The sequence below is a fragment of the Hypomesus transpacificus genome, unplaced genomic scaffold, assembly GCF_021917145.1.
Source record: "Hypomesus transpacificus isolate Combined female unplaced genomic scaffold, fHypTra1 scaffold_31, whole genome shotgun sequence".
NCBI lineage: Eukaryota > Metazoa > Chordata > Actinopteri > Osmeriformes > Osmeridae > Hypomesus > Hypomesus transpacificus.
Window position 1 is genome coordinate 2,679,303 of NW_025813837.1, and position 16,776 is coordinate 2,696,078.

General features: G+C 43.9%; 2 protein-coding genes and 1 long non-coding RNA gene across 3 annotated transcripts; 1 reads left to right on the forward strand and 2 right to left on the reverse strand.

Annotated features, from left to right (window-relative positions):
* Positions 1–190: 190 nt before the first annotated feature.
* prlhr2a (prolactin releasing hormone receptor 2a) lies at positions 191–3,904 on the reverse strand. Its single transcript, XM_047015912.1, has 3 exons — positions 3,853–3,904; positions 1,529–2,023; positions 191–974 (listed from the first exon to the last, which is right to left on the reverse strand). The coding sequence occupies exons 2-3, from the start codon at positions 1,978–1,980 to the stop codon at positions 338–340; spliced, it is 1,089 nt and encodes a 362-aa protein (XP_046871868.1). The 5' UTR covers positions 1,981–2,023; positions 3,853–3,904; the 3' UTR covers positions 191–337.
* Positions 3,905–8,400: 4,496 nt separating this feature from the next.
* got1l1 (glutamic-oxaloacetic transaminase 1 like 1) lies at positions 8,401–11,733 on the reverse strand. The gene is made up of 8 exons (XM_047015627.1): positions 11,721–11,733; positions 11,402–11,583; positions 10,778–10,901; positions 10,410–10,627; positions 10,086–10,236; positions 9,497–9,662; positions 9,103–9,245; positions 8,401–8,955 (listed from the first exon to the last, which is right to left on the reverse strand). Exons 1-8 carry the CDS (start codon positions 11,731–11,733, stop codon positions 8,816–8,818), a joined length of 1,137 nt encoding a protein of 378 aa, XP_046871583.1. The 3' UTR covers positions 8,401–8,815.
* Positions 11,734–12,968: 1,235 nt separating this feature from the next.
* On the forward strand, positions 12,969–13,603 carry LOC124463866. The gene is made up of 3 exons (XR_006955660.1): positions 12,969–12,988; positions 13,129–13,180; positions 13,574–13,603. It is a non-coding gene; the product is annotated as an uncharacterized LOC124463866 (long non-coding RNA).
* Positions 13,604–16,776: the final 3,173 nt, after the last annotated feature.

Sequence of the window (16,776 nt, forward strand, 5' to 3'; positions counted from 1 at the left end):
AGGAAGTGTGACGTTTAAATACACAAGCTCTTCCTGTCCTGATTAGCTGAATTACTGTGAGGTTTCAGCTATTGTGATTGGTTTAGGGAAGTGGTTTTCAACCCTGGTCCTCAGGGACGCCCTGTCCTGCATGTTTTGGATGTTTCCCTGCTCCAACACACCTGATTGAAATAAATGGGTCATTATCTAGCTCTGTAGAAACCTGGTAACGACCATTCACTTGAATCAGGTGTGTTGGAAGAGGGAAACATCTTAAAATGTGCAGGGCAAGAGAGCCCTGAGCACCTGGTTGAGAACCCCCGGTGTAGGGGGACAAGTTAGGCTGCATTCAGTGGCTTCACAGCACCACGCTGGCCGTCGCGCAGTTGTTGGTGGGGATCCCGATGCGACGGTGGCAGGTGAACATCTTCCGCAGTTCGGCGCGGAAGCGGTCGTGGAGCCAGGCGTAGAGGAAGGGGTTGCAGCAGGACGAACTCATGGCACACAGGTGACACAGTAGCTGGATGAGTAGGAAGTAGCGCTTGTGGATGAGGTCAATGTCGATGTCGCGCAACACGTTGAACACGCTGATGGGCATCCAGCAGAAACCGAAGGCCGCCACCACCAAGGTGACCAGGCGGAAGGTCTTGCGCTTGCGCGTCCTCTGCGCCTCGGCCTGGCTCTGCGTGCGGTGGCCCGGCACCACGCAGTTGCGCAGCTTGACCGAGATGCAGAGGTAGGAGGTGCAAAGCGCCGACAGAGGGAGGACGTAGGTGATGAAGAGGGTGCTGTAAGCGTACGCCAACCTGTCGGTCTCCTGGCCCATCCAGAACTCCTCGCAGATGATGAAGCCCTCGTTCTTGAACTCCACATGGTAGGTGTGAGCCACTGCCGGGGCCACCAGACCACAGGACAGCAGCCAGATCCCCGACAGCAGGTAGGTACACGCCAACACAGAGATGCGCTTCTTCAAAGGGTGCACAGTGGCATAGTATCTGAGGCAAAGGGAAAGAGGCAGAGAGAGATGGTACTAAAATATAATGCTACGTGTATGTACTGTAGTCAAATGTTTTGTGTCTGAATTCATGAAACGTGCCGTTTGGTAACTTTCATTCAATCTCACAAAAGGCTCATTTGAATGACTGGTAACACATTTTAGCATTCCATATCTGTAATTTTGAAGCATCTTTCCCATCTGCAGATGGTTCTATTTGGTTGGTACAGACCCATATTTGGATGAATGATTCAACCACATCTTAAAGTGCTGAATTAGGATGTCTGAATGATGGAGCTTTCAAAGAGCACCAGAGGATGTGTGCATAACCCATCATTCATCATTACTCACACAGCAACTGTCCAAACATCCTTAAAAAGGCTTTTGTACATATTTTCACATGAACAAAAAGGTGCAGTCATGCACAGTCAAATGTCTATCATCAAACTGCCATGACGTTACCAAGTCGCTTTTCATAAAATAACATTCGAGGGGAAATGAGAAATTGGGCTTTGGACTTCAAGGTCTGAGGTGCTCTGTTCCATCGTGGCCTACCTGTCCACACCGATGGCAGTGAGGGTGAAGACCGACACGTAGACCGTCACCGGCTGGATCAGGTACACCAGGTAACACATGAAGCGCCCAAACACCCAGCCATGAGGGTTGAAGGCGTACGCCAACGTGAAGGGAACACAGGTGGCACACATCAACATGTCGGAGAAGGCCAGGTTGCCGATGAAGAAGTTGGTGACGTTGTGCATCTTGCGCGTGCGGCAGATGACGTAGAGCAGCAGGTAGTTGCCAAAGACCCCCACGAGCACCACCAGGGCGTAGCAGGGGATGATGAGCAGCTTGAAGCTCTGGAGGAGCTCCACCCCTACAAACTGGGGGCTGAGCTTGGAGGAGTCGTTCTGGAGCACCACCTCGTAGACCTGCCCGCTGTTGTTCATGCCCGGCTCCTTCAGCTGGGCCAGGTCGGCAGACCATTCACTTCCACTGCCCTCCATCACAGCGGCAGGTCAGGAATGACACACACCACAGATTACCTGACTGAAAATAACAGAAGACGCTTTACAAAAATAAGTAACTCTGTTTGAAGCATTAACATTGTACATGCTGTACAAATCATCCTCATTTGCTTAGACTGATTTATTTCTTTTGAATCCATAAAGGCATTAAAAATTAAAAAGGATGGAAAGCTTTAACATTTTATTAATACGTGTTTTCTAATTTTCTCGAGTTCTGTGTTAAAAAGAGATCACATTTTTATGCAGGAGAGTGATTATACTCACAGACAACACATGCAGTGATGCATTATTGAACGAGAGATGTATTTACAGAATCATGTTTTGTTCAACAACGGAATTACGTGCCTAAGAAGTCAAAAACTAAAGTATTGAAGTTAACATTTGTGGCCTCATTAAGGCAAGCTTTTTATGTGCGTACAAAACTGTGTTTGGCCATAAACAAACCGTGAGATAAAATATAAAACCAGGAAAAACAATTCTAAACAGATGGTGAGCTGTGCCCAGATAGGAGGGTCTAAAGAGGGTATCGGATGATTGGTCTGTCAGGAAGCACTGGGGGGGGGGGGGGGGGGGGGGGGGGGGGGGGGGGGGGGGGACCAGGATAGACAAAGGCTTCTGTAAATCATGCAGTGAAGCAGAAACTGTAAGCACAGTGGTTTCATTAACATTGTGGTTAATGGATGTGGTATACTGCCACACTCATAAGCCTTGACAATCTGCCTAATCCTAATTTGTTGTGTCCATGAGAGGAACTTCTCAAAGGTAATTCTCCAGAACCAGAATTGCATTACAACTCAAATGCTGAGATGTGAATGTTATGATGCATTTCAAGTGTCTCATCACAAGTGCAGGTCACGCACAGCCCGTTTTGCACTAGTCTGTTTACTAGTTTGTTTACTAGTCTTTCTGTGTTTTAACTCGGCCTCTACAAAGCTGCAAACTAGGTTAATGGTCTTTTAGAGGGGATCTGTTATTGAGCACCAAAGATACACAAACTGCCCATGGAAACACACACACAAACATGAGTCCTCCTGGGCAAGACAGGAAGGTGGAACAGAGCTGTGAATGTGAATGTATGTGATCACATCCATCAGGTCACTGACAAACAATCACCTTGAAACACACAAAACTAGATCCTCAACCCCTGCTGTGGTCAATCTCATTTTCTGTATATAACACAGTTTAGATTACTAGCAAAGCTCACCCGCAATAAAAGCCGAATTAAATAAATGCAGGCACACGGAGCAATATATCTAGGCTACATCTCCTCCGTTGACGTGTAGCACAACGTCGCACAATACATTGAATGTCGATCAGAAATAAATTCAGGTGACCAACATCATGCACCACTTCCCACACCACTTCTTTTCTCAGTAAGAATGTTTTTCTCTGCTGAGTGCAGGAGATATAAGGTATATCTGTAACATATATGTTAAATGTAATGCCGTGTACCAGAAAGTCCTTGGAAAAGAATCAGTTTCTCTTTACCTCGTCATTCTGGCAGCACGAGGATGCTGCACAATTTTCTAAAGCGTAAACTGTATTTGGAATAGTTTTAAGTGATGAATGAAATGTTGGCTGAAAGTCCATTATCAGACTTTTTTTTTGCAAGACTCGACTTCTTCCAATGCTTTAAATTGTGATTTGACGCAATGCTATACACGGCTGTAGGTTGAATCTAGACCCTCGGACTGAAAAATCTAAAATGTAATTTAAACTTGCTATTAGCGTTTATTCCCTACCCCCCCCCCCACACACACACACACACACACACACATTTTTTTAATAAAAAATAAAATAAAATTCAACATGGGACATAGCCTACATATTAAGTCGGGTATATAACCTTACCTTTTCAGTACCTTTGGTCAGTGATATTATGTTGCTTCTTGTTGATGCCCTCTGAAACAACTGTACCGGTCCGGCAACTCCGTGACAGTCGGAAACAAACGACTGGAGCGAGGAGCGCGCAACAGTTTCCCACTGCTGAGAGCAAGCAAGGTAATTGGTCAGTCACCTTGAAAAAAAGAGGCAAGCCTGAGACTCTGTCCCTATGTTGGTGATGGTACTTATCACATGAACTGACCATCTTAGATGAACTGGCATTTGTGATTTGTGTTCGATAGCAGAAAAGATGCGAATTTATAAAACCTTTTATCGGTTTATCTACCTGGATATATACTCTTTAGGCTAGACTTATAGAGTTGTGCAAAGCTAATACCTGAATGTATACCAATCTAACAACTTATGTTTTTATTCGTGTCTTACTTCTCAATTCGACATTCGGGGCATGTCTGAAAGTGGTCTGAGTGTTTGTGAAGGGCACGCTGACAGTAATAATTGTGAATCCCCAACGTTCAAATGAAACCTTTGTATTTTATCTTTCTTAGAACTATTAGGCTAGATCCCCGGTGTCTTTTCCCCTTTGTAATTTAATGGTTCTTTGAGGTTGTGATCCCTTTCTGACTCAGACCCTGTTTCCTTCATGGTGTCATCATGGTCTTTGATGACGCTGCTTATAACGTTTGCCTATTGTACTGCTATGTGATGTAGAATCAATAGATCGATATAGATGCATGGTGTTGCAGCCATTATGTTTGTTATTTGTCGCGCAGGAGAGCTTTATCGGTGAGCTCATGTGTAAGTTGATTGGAGACCAGGACGAGGATATAGGCCTACCTTTTTTACCGTGTTGCCGAGCACACGCTATTGTTTAGTATTTCGTTATTATTAGAATAAATAGTATTAAACGCATCTCGACGACTCCTCTCGAGAGGCGAGAGGAGCCAGCTGAGGTGGCTCGGGCATCTGATTAGGATGCCTCCTGGATGCCTCCCTGGTGAGGTGTTCCGGGCACGTCCCACTGGGAAGAGGCCCCGGGGAAGACCCAGGACACGCTGGAGGGACTATCCTTTGTTCTTCAAATTGTGTATCTGGTGATGACCCATTTATTTTCAGTGTTTGTGACCAGAAAGGGGTACTAGTATTTTCTGTTGAATTAACAGCTAGGACCTCACCTCAGCAAATTTCAAAGTGGTAACTTAATGCCAGGAGTGGATAAAAATGCAACTAGTAAAATAAACACTCATGGTTTAAAATTAAAATGTTGAAATTTGCTGTGGAAGCTGGAAGCTCTGCAAGCAATACTTTGATGCTAACAGACTACTATATGGTCACAAAAATCCAAAAGAAATGAGTCGTTGGATGAATTTAGCTAAGGGTAAGGACAGAATGGAAACACACTAACCCCACATTGCATCAGCTCTATTGAACAACACGTTCTGTATGACACTCCAACATTTTCATTACCTTTTTGTGGCGTAAGTATGTGGTTATGTTCAACACAAATTAATGGGCTGGTTGTGGGCAGAAATACGTTATGAAGAAAAAGGCATTGTATTAATGGCTCGTAGTTCAGTTGAAGGGGCTTTTCGAGAAAACCTGCTAATTGTGCAGTATAGCATGAATGGATTAATCTATGAATCTCATTTGGCAGTACTGTTTCATTGTAAAAAAAAAAAAAACTTGAAATGGAGCTGTAAAAACCGTGTGAACATTGGGAACATCTATACTTATTAAATGGCACCTGGAGAAGTTGAGAAGATCTAAGAGATGGTGAGGGCTTTCCCAACAGTCCTCCTCTGGGTGTCTTTCAGCTGATTGCCACTTGTTGCTAGTCACTTCGATGTCAGGCAATGCTGTGATCAGATCAAAGGGGTCCTGTTTATCAGAGAAGAGCAGCTTGTTCACCACAGCCAAGCCTCTTTCCCAGTGGAGACCACTGCTGAGAAATGTACAGGTGAGGCGTTTCTGGGGGCACTTGGGAGATTCAGACGTATCTTGTACTGAATATAAAGCTTAGATAGCAGCCAAGAAAACATCAGCTTCCTTTTATCTGTTCCCCAGCATGACTTTGCTCCAAATCATTTTTCAAATGCTGGAGAATAACCTGCCAAGTCTCTGGCCCCAAACTGATCAAATGGTTGCACACCATTTGAAAACTCCTGTTCATTGCCTACCATCATTCAAATAATTGTAATTTGTTGATATAACTTAGTTTGTAGATTTATTTTTGATGTTTTAGATATTTTACTCCTGTCTTTTGATCTTTCTGATCAAAAAGATGATTGAAAGGAAGATGACAAAAAGCTTCTTCAAACTGCAGTCTAATAGTCGGTCCTTTTCAAAGAGGTCAATTTCGAAAGGATTTCAAGGAAATCAATCTAAATATGCCATGATTGGGACCACAACCCACACAGATTATTCTCCTACCACATACACCACCTATCCTTTCACGCGATGGCTTCTCCTGTTAGTGACTGTTCTTGTAAAATACATGATCAAAGATTGTAAATCACAGGTGGCCAGGTGTGTTTTGGGATTCGTGTTTTCGGCATCAAAATAAACGTGTCACAGTCACCAACCACTCATCATCCAATCACTGTCCACTCTCAGGAGTGGGCCCCTTCCACATAACTGTGCAGCGTTGACAGATCAAGGAGGCAATTTGCATCGGTGTGCCCAGGAGTGACTAACCCTCAGCAGAGTAGCACCAGCTGTATGCCCACTGCCTGGTCATTAACCTCACTGTGCTGATTTAGCTGACAACTATCTCTTGACAAAGTTGTGTGCCTTGTCCGCTTGGCTGTTACCTGAGAAGTGATTGTTCCCTCAGAGCTCTGGTTAACATTATTATGACTGCTGGGATGGAGACGGTGGGAGTTAAATGGAGGCAGCAGGAGACGATTTACAGGGGGTTGGACAGAGAGACAGACACCTGGACACCCGTGTGAGTCCTGACCGAGCACCCACTGTGATCTGGTCAATCCACTCTGATAGTTTAAATGATGAAATGAGCCAGGCTGAATCCCTCAGTCCGGGTGTGGGTCAGGTGTGCTTTAGATGGCAGAGTACGTGCTCACCTACACATAGGCTTTTTTAAAACAGAGGAGTGGAACTGACGGGTGGTTTGAAACAGAGTAATGGCTCTGCATTATGGTAGCTGTTGATTATCCCCATTGTTCGCCCTGCCGGTGAAATGGAAGGAGTGGAGCCATTTCGTTCATTAACAAATTCATCAAGTACCCTCTCTCGACCTCTTTCTTAGAATGGCTTTGATGTAACAGCAACATTTGGTTTTGTCTCACGTACAGCAGGCTGTGAAAAGAACGGCATCATGAGACAAGCAAAGAAGTGTTAAATATGATCAGAAGTTCATTATGGGCCACTGAGTTATTAAGTACTCAAATACATTTTCTGAAGAAACGCTGAATAATTAGTCCAAAAAAGAAAGAAAAATAGATCTTGGAAGTTTTCAGTTGCCACTTGATAATGCCCAGAAGGTACATTGATGACGCAGATAGAGGCAGACACGGATGTCACGTGAATTACTTCAGGAAGCAGCAACAGGTATGATCATGCTTCCGCAGAGGTCATTTAATGGGGAGCTGTGATCTGCTATATACACAAGGTCTGCTGTTCTGGACATCTATCTCAGTTTATACGTGCGTGTGTGACGTCAATAGATTTAGAGAGGTTGTAGACAGGCTTGAGAGAATTGCTGTTCTAAGTCACTGATGTTTGCTTAGCTTGCCAGCGGCTTATCGGGCCTCATTGTTTTCCTCCGGTTGTTTTCACACACTTGATTTAAGATATGTAGTGTTTGGTATTTGTCAGCGTCGAGGACGGTCGACTGAGCTGACAAATGATACGACCACTCTTAACAATGAGTCTCCAGATTCTTAACACAGCTGTTCTGTAACTCTTCAAACAATTGGAGATGTAGGCTATATTTTGTTTTTCTTCTAGGCTAACATTTCCCACACTTAAGGAATAAACAACACCACGACTGTTGGAGACATCCTTATCCTATGCGCGGGAGAGGTGCATTGATTTACGCTGGGCTGAAGTCACGTCTTCTTAGGGGTGTGGGCTTAGCTTTGTGTTGCTCTGACTATTGAAAGATAGTTTTTTACTTCGTAGGCCTACTTGCACGCTGCGCATGGAGTAATTGCCTTAGGTTCAATGCCACGCTGCAATGAATTAGCGTCTAGACATGCATGGTCTCCAGACTCCACATTTTGTGACATTACCAGGACAAAATACCTTGATGTTACAGTATGCAAGCTTCTTATGACAACGTTTCCTGTGAATCTTTTTTTTTTCTTTCTTGAACTTCATGCTAATCTAGGACTGTATCTGTTGAGAAAGTAATTGTCTGCTGGTATCCAAGTTATCCATCTCACAATTTAAATGTAATCTATCGGGGGTATTTTCTATGTCACAACCAGAATTCACGTATGATGTAGCCTACACTTGAATTTGTAATCTGTATGGATGAAATTACATATGTACCAAACATGAATGTTCAAAGTATATATTTGTATCCGTATTCATCAATTACCTCATGATGCAATAACCAAAGGCATGTTTACATTTAAAAACTAGGCAGTGTTATTGAGGATGTGATTCGAACATGACAGTGATAACAGTGACATGATCATTCCCGTTTATAAACCCAGCAATGACAGGTTACAGACATTACATCCTCAACTTCTATAGGTCACATAATAATGATCCACCATGATTCATCACCTATTCAAGACTCCCATAAAACCGTACTTGAACTTAACAAAGAGAGCAGTCATCACTTTCTTGCCAAGACATTGTAATATATGATCATATTTATGTAAAGAAAGACGTCACATGGTCCATACTGCATCACCGCTACCGAGTATTATAAACATTCTAATCACTCAAACATGATAGGTCTATCTAGATATTGTGACATGGTCGTACACGTCTGGCTCTGGGGTCAGAGGGGAGAGGTCAGTGCCAGGTGAATGGACTCTGCTACGTAGTCAAGGTTACGGCTGTTGATGGCACTCACGTTCAGGCAGCCGTTTGATGGGAGGTACAGATGGCGTCTCTTGACCAGGAACTCTACTTGTCGGGCTGAAGGAGAGAACACATCAGGTGGGAGAAAATCCTTCGTTCATTATCATGTAAGGGGCTGAGATGGTGTTGAGAGAGATTGAGGCGGATCAACGCTAGGTGGTGGGGCGTGTTGAGGCGGTTAGACGGAGCCCCAGGTGAGCTCACCGTTCAGCCCCGTACAGCAGTACAGGCCCCCCTGCTGGGTCACATGATCCCAGCAGCCGGGAGATCCCAACAGTCTGAGTTTCTCTCGCAGTCTCTCCCTGATCAGCATCCCCCTCTCCACCACACGTCTCACTCCCTCCTGCCTACACAACACATCTCAACGGAGGCACACTATTTCACACTGACAATAATCTCAAACACTACAGAAACCAGGAATGTTTGCTAGACGTACAGTACTGTGCAAAAGTCTTTGGCACATAGAAACATTTGTAACTGTTTTAATGACAAATGACAGAATTGCTCCTTAATACTGCCACACGAAAACAGAAAACCAAAACATATGTAAGACAATATTTATGTAAAGAAATCTTGGGTGTGTAAGACAGCACTGTACCATTCGATGAGGTGAGCAGGGTTGCTGAGCACTGTGGCCACCACGCGTGCCCCACCCACTGAGGGACGAGACCACAGGGAGCGGACCAGCCGACCAGCCTGGGACTGGACGGCCAGCAGGGCGGAGCTCTGCCTCAAGACGCACAGAAGGTGCCCGACCCGGTCCTCTGCAAGGTTGTGGATGGGTGATAAGGAGGACATAGATCAGAGGACATGGATCATTAGGTTGACAGACAAACACACATACAAAAGTAGTTATCTGTGCATCTGAGAAGCATGTGACACATCCAGAGATCTGCATTCTCGAGGTGGCCGACGTCATTCTGACATTCTCACGACGGGGTCGTTCCAAGGTCGCAGGCCACGAGGCAGGCTTGACATTTAGTCGTTTAGCAGACGCTCTTATCCAAAGCGACTTACAGTAAGTACAGGGACATTCTCCCCGAGGCAAGGAGAGTGAAGTGCCTTGCCCAAAGACACAACGTAATATTGCACGCCCGGGAATCGAACCGGCAACCCTCTGATTAACAGCCCGATTCCCCAACCGCTCAGCCATCTGACCCCCATGCTTTACCACTGAAGAGTCTCACCGTACAATCCAAAGTTGTGAGAGAAAGACTGGGCACAAAGTAGCTCCAGGCCCACAGACGCACAGTGACGAACAGACCAGGCATCCAGCTCCACGTCTCCATGACACAGGCCTTGAGCAGGCAGCAGGAAGAAGGGGAACAGCCTGCGACTCTGGCAAAAGGAAGGAGGGAAACAGAAAAAACACAAACAAGAGTGTTTAAGGAAAACGGAAGCTTCCGAGACTCCTTTTCCATGTCATTGCCTATAGGCGTCAAACTCTCACAGGGTGCAAAATACACGTTTGATGCACAGTGTTGGTGGGTTTCTCAAACAGTTTGTCCTACCACCATCAGCTCTGCGACGAGCGTCCATTGCTCCTGTGACAGGTGAGCTCCGGTGGGGCAGTGAGCAGAGGCAAAGAGCACGACAACACTTTGCTCTGGAGCACTGCCCAAATCCTCCAGTAGCTGCTGTACACTCACACCCCGCTGCACTGGATCCCAGTAGCGGTATCGCCGAACCGCTTGGATTCCCGCCGCCTCAAAAACACCAGCCAGCGAATCTGAAAAAAGAGCAGTCCCTTTTTTTTATTGTACCATCCAGCTAAAACCCAATGGTCGACACTTCAATTGGCTTCCCACGGCCATATGCACATATTTAACTCGCGATTTTCTTTTTCCATCTGTGTGCTCTTACTAAACCACCTACTTACCATCACAGGGGGTGGGCAGATAGACAGGGCCACACCAGGCAGAGCGGATATCGTACCAGTGTACTAGTAGTTCAGCCCCCAGACGCACAGCCCCAGTGCTGCCAACAGTCTGAATACCCAGCACCTGCAGGACAGCCAACAGCAGAGATGGCGGCAGCCAGTCATTGTGAAGAATCATTTCAGTTTAGCACATGGCAACTGGTTGGTTATTTAAATAGTGGTGTCCTATATGGAGAAATGTGTTACATGACATAGCAAACTAAGTGATCAACTAAACCAGGCAGGTTTTTCTATTCAGTTATCATTTGTAAAACATTCAGGGTTTTTTTACTATTGTAATCAAATATAATTGTATGTTCATACCTAAACATAATTGTAAATGTATCTGTCAATATTTTAACTTGATCATAAATTACTTTATTTTTATTATTAGGCCTATTATTTACCTATCATCTTAGCTTCAACCGTGCTGCAGGGACAGCGCAATTTAAGTTTTTTACTTAATTTGTACCTATGAATATATTACAATAAACTTGATTGATTAATATTAGTCCTTAAGCCCTAAACAGACACATACAGTAGCCTATAGGTCTACTAAGGGTTTTCAAACACTATCGAGTTTACCCTGTTCTCCACAATGGCCGGACTGTTCCTGCCCAGCGCCAGTTCCGTTGCTCTTCGGTTAAATTCGGTCAGGCCCAGGGATGGCGCATAGCCCGCGCACAGAGTCGGGTCCGTGCTTATCTGTTTCTTTATTCTTGTAATGAGAGGGAGCCCCGCAGTCAGCCCCTCCTCATTAAGGCACTCTACAAGAAATATTTAGCAACAAATAGGCTACCTTAAATATCAGCTGTTTCAATTGAAATTGATGGGAAGGACGTTGCTTAATGTAAACGTCTAGAAAAGTATAATTTAAAAAGCGTAATGAACTGGTTGGACTTACCTTTTCCTGCCATGTAAACCTTATTGGCATAATTGTCTTTTCTGAAATCGGCCAATAATTTGGTTTCAGGATTCGGTGCTGCAGTCACAGTATCGATGAAAACCGAGAGAAAAGATTTTTTCCGCTCGTGTAGGCCTACTTTTCTGGTACCACTTTTAGTGGCACCACCACTGTCACCATCGCATGCTGGCCTCATATTATTGAGTTTTCACTGTGCACTCTTGTCAGTGAGGTAGCTCCAAGGCTTTTGTTGTTAGGAGCTGTTGCTTAGCTACAGTAGTTGGATACTGTGTCATGGCAACGCTTATGATGGATGGATATAGTCATTGTAATAAATTGGTGCATTCGTAATCGATTTCCAGTTTGTAAACAGCTTCTCCATAGCCAACTTCTATTAGTAAACAGTTTACACAAGCATGATTTGGGTCATTCAAGCAAAGGATCTATTTTGGTGACCCAATATGAAAACTATTCTACAATGTTGTATTTTATTGTTTTGTAGCCTAATTAACGATGCGGGTATGTAGACGATCGTTTCAAGATGAAAACTCTAGGTGTACAGATGGCACTAGTTGGCAGGGCAAAATAGTTATCTAATTAAGCACTCTTAGGCCTAGGGTAACCTCCGTTGTAATAGCGGCTCGTCAGAATCACTTCCTTCCACCGTCGATTGCCCACTTACGCGCTTTTATGACCTTTAATAAACACCTCGTTTAACCATCGGTTTTGTACACGTAGCCTGACATATGGCTTGATGAATACTCAATGTGTTTGAGTTGTTGGCTCCTAACATGGTAATTTCCGAGAGTAAAAAGTATCTGTATTTTATGTTCATTATGCTAAATGTTTTGTGGTATGAATATTACATTTACATTTAGTCATTTAGCAGACGCTCTAGAGCGATTTACAGCAAGGGCGTAGGATTATATAGGGACGGTAGGGTCCCGACCCTACCAAAATCCAGCCTCTACTGTGTAGTCCCTACCAATAATACACCCGCTGTCCGTATTGTTTAGGCAATAATTATAGTACACAAAGGGTTAAAAATCAGTCTCTGCTAGAAGTCCCGCCTCTAAACAACTATCGCGCTTTGATTGGCTGTAGCGGTTTCCCGCAAACCTATATTCAACCTGATTGGCCGTCCCCGCTGTCACTCCATCTGCTTGTAAAAAAAAAAAAAAAAAAAAAAGCTACCGGCAATTTGCTAGTCCCAGACAGGAGGAGCAACAGGACGCCTCAGTGCATAGCTAATATCTGCATCTGCAAGTGTAAGTTCTGCCTTCGGTCACGTCAGGGAGACGGATTTTAATAACAGTGATGTAATTTGCAGTAACGCTTATATTTGTGTGTTTTATGCTCTTGCGTGCGCGCGCGCTGTGCGTGCGTGTGTGTGTGTGCGTGTGTGTAGGATGTCGAAGAAACGAAAACTGGACATAAGAGACTTCTTTAGAAGTCAACGTGTAAGTTAATTAAAAGGTTATATATTTTAGAGCCATAACAATACTGATATTGATTATTAGTCAGCATAGGCTATAATGCCAAAGAGATCCGCATTTTAAGGTATAGGCCTACCATTATTTTCATGTTTTATTTGTGTGGAAAGGGAGCAATGGTTTAAAAAAATGTTTTGGGATAAATAAACATTAATTTAATTTATTAACCTTTATTTTCCTTCAAGGTTTCCCTCTCATTTACAGTAACAACAAGCACATTGCAGATGCTCATGTGATTTTATAGGCCTACATATATATTTTGGGGGAATAAAACAGAATAATTGTGTGAACATTTTGTCTACCCATGTATGTACCCTAATATATCTGTTCATATGTCATGCATCAACATACTTCTGTCAGGTGACAGACAGTGGAGAGACTGGAGGAGATAGAGAAGGAGAGACTGGAGGAGAGGATAGAGAAGGAGAGACTGGAGGAGAGGATAGAGAAGGAGACAGAGGAGGAGATGCTGTAGAAGATGAAGGAGAGGCTAGAAAAGGAGAGGCTGGAGGAGATGGAAGAGAGGCTGGAAATTCACAGGTGAGGTTCAATAATGATTAATATGTTAGTCATGAGATTCAGCATGAAGAATGCACTTGCCAGTTTTCACCGGCATCAAAATACCAAATCCCACCATCATGCCATGACAGTTAGTGCTCAAGAGGGAAGCCCAATAGATTCGCAGCTGTCAAGTGCATGGGCACAGCAACAAGAGGATGCTATACTGCCTACAAAATATTGTAGGATCAATACAGTACCTTGCCAGGCAGGGCATAGCACTGCGAGGCCATGAGACAAAAGATGGCAATCTATTTCAACTTCTGAAATTTAAAGCCAGGGATGATGTACGTCTCAGTACTTGGTTAGCTCTCTGTCATGACTATACCTCTCCTCAAGTGCAAAATGAGGTTTTGCAGATGCTAGGAAACTGTATTGTCAGGAGTATTGCACAATCCATCCAGATGCTACCAGTTTTGCAGTATTCACTTATCATTGATGGCACACAAGATGTCACAGGAACAGAACAAGAGGCTATTTGTTTTAGATATGTGGACCATGACCTGGTACCACGGGAGGTTTTCATTGGCTTGTATGAGGTCCCTGGTACTACTGGAGTGGAGATTGCAAGAATGGCTGAGGATGTCCTCTTGAGGCTCAATATTACCATTTCTGGGTTAAGAGGCCAGACATATGATGGTGCTGCTAATATGTCAGGCAAATATTCTGGAGCTCAAGCAGAACTGAAGAGACAGCAACCGTTAGCGTTGTATGTGCATTGTGGGGCACACTGTCTTAACCTGATTACGCAGTCTGCATGCAGAGCCAGTCCCTTGATCAATGATTCCTTACAGTGGGTGCATGAGCTTGGCACATTAAACAAGCAATCAGGAAAATTCAAGAACATATTTTCCAAAGCCATAAGTTCAGAGGTACCATTAAAATCACTCAGACCACTTTGTCCAACCAGGTGGACAGTGCGGGGCAAAGCTATCGGAGCGGTGCTGTCTCAGTATGAACGTGTTTTGTCTAGCTTGGAGGAGATGGCATCAAGTGGGTCAAACACAGGCATGAGAGCAAATGGTCTGCGTGAGAGGTTTGAGAAAGGGAAAACGGTACTTGGTCTTTGTCTGGCATTAGAAGTGATAGAGGAGCTGGAGTGTCTGAACACATCCCTTCAAAAAAGGACTGAAACTGTTGCAGGTATGAGAAGTGCCATACCGTGTGTGAAATCTACTGTACATGCCAAAAGAAATGAGGAGAACTTTCATGAGGTTTTTGAGAAAGCAGTGGCTATGGTTGACTCCCTTGGGATTGAGCCCATTCAGATTCCTCACCAAAGAAAGCCACCAAAACGATTCACGAGTGAAGCAAGCCAGCACATCCCCAAGTCAGCAGAGGAGCATTATAGAACAGAGTTCTCTAAAATGCTTGATAGTGTGCACATTCAGTTTGAGGAGAGGTTCAACCAACCAGATCTAAATGTCTTGCAAAACCTGGAGGAAACTCTCCTGACTGGAGAAGTGAATGACATTGTAGATCAGTACCCAGAGCTGAACAGGGACATACTAAAGGTCCAACTAGCCATGTTTAGGTCCAAATACACTGTCAAATCTAGTGTTGAAGTGGCAGAAATAATGAGAGGATTGACAGTTGAAGTGAGAGGTCTGTTTGATCAGGTTGAGTCCCTTATCAGGCTGCTTTTAGTCATACCAGTTGCATCAGCTGAGGCTGAAAGAAGTTTCAGTGCTCTCAGGAGGCTTAAAACATGGCTGAGAACCACCATGACTCAAGTCAGATTGAACAATCTTGCAGTGTGCCATGTCCATCAGGAGACACTGGACAACATTGACCTTAAAGAAATCTATCAGCAGTTCATTTCTGTTACAGAAAGACGTAGGCATGTGTTTGGTTCTTTCAAATAGGAAGAGCACAATGGACACTAATCTGTGTATATGTTAGTATTAGTGATTCCTGGCTGATGACCCTGCAGCTGGCTCATGGGCACTGGAGGAAGAAATGCCCAGCAGGAAATTATACTGACCTGTACATTTTGTGATACACCTGTTGTTGTATTATTTCAAAAATATTTATTTACAATGTTGTTGATGTTGTTTACAGTTGCACCAGAGTAAAGTTGAAAACTCTTCTAAGTTGACTAATTTTCTTTCATTAGTTGCTTTAACCTATAACATTACAGAATGCATATTCTCTTTTGATATTCAGATATGCATTATAAACATGTTAATTAAGCCAATTTATTGATTTATTTTCAATTATCATTGCGAATACAAAAAAAACCTTTCAACTTTAGGAAGCACGTTCATATCCCACGGACCCCACCAATGTCCAAATCAAACCTACTCCCTTGACTTACAGTAAGTACAGGGACATTCCCCCGAGGCAAGTAGGGTAAAGTGCCTTGCCCAAGGCCACAATGTCATTTTTGCACAGCCGGAAATCAAACCAGCAACCTTCTGATTACTAGCCCATTCCCTAACCACTCAGCCACCTGATTCCCATTCGTGGTTTATTCGTGGCTAGATTACTCCGTTGCTTAAGACACCATTTCCGTATCATGGGGTTAATCCGGTGTCCAGAGCTCGGGGCTTTGACTTTGGCCACTTTTCATGGTGTTAGTTTTGTTATTAAAGCTTGTAGAGATTGTTTCTCCTCATGATTGTGGTTTGTGGAATATTGATATGGCTTTGCTGGCCCCCCACTTTTAGAAAACACAAACTTTAGCACTGCTTTACTTAATGGGTATCAATTTGGGCCCCGTCAGAATAAGTGTTTCCATCCAAACAGTTGAGATAAGGGTGTTTTCATAACATGATGTTTCTTTGCACAGAGCATGTTTGACAGAGCGAGGTTTATGGTGTACACTGTGAAGGGAGGGATTGTGTAGGCACATGTCTCTCTCCTCACTCTCATCATGTATTTATTTCTGCTCTCTCTGTCTTGTCAAACACTAATGTGCATTCTCCTGAGCACAACACACACACAGACATGTTCACACACGTGTGTGTGCACACGTGCATGCATACAGGTCCTTTGAACATTGT

What these genes read in the sequence shown, in the direction of transcription:
- prlhr2a (XM_047015912.1), bottom strand. Translation starts at nt 1,980, where the DNA reads ATGGAGGGCAGTGGAAGTGAATGGTCTGCCGACCTGGCCCAGCTGAAG. An exon ending in ACTGCCATCGGTGTGGACAG is followed by an intron (nt 975 to 1,528) that starts GTAGGCCACGAT and finishes CCTTTGCCTCAG; the next exon opens with ATACTATGCCACTGTGCACC.
- got1l1 (XM_047015627.1), bottom strand. An exon ending in TCACAACTTTGGATTGTACG is followed by an intron (nt 9,663 to 10,085) that starts GTGAGACTCTTC and finishes ACAACCTTGCAG; the next exon opens with AGGACCGGGTCGGGCACCTT. An exon ending in CCTGCTCACCTCATCGAATG is followed by an intron (nt 9,246 to 9,496) that starts GTACAGTGCTGT and finishes TGTGTTGTGTAG; the next exon opens with GCAGGAGGGAGTGAGACGTG.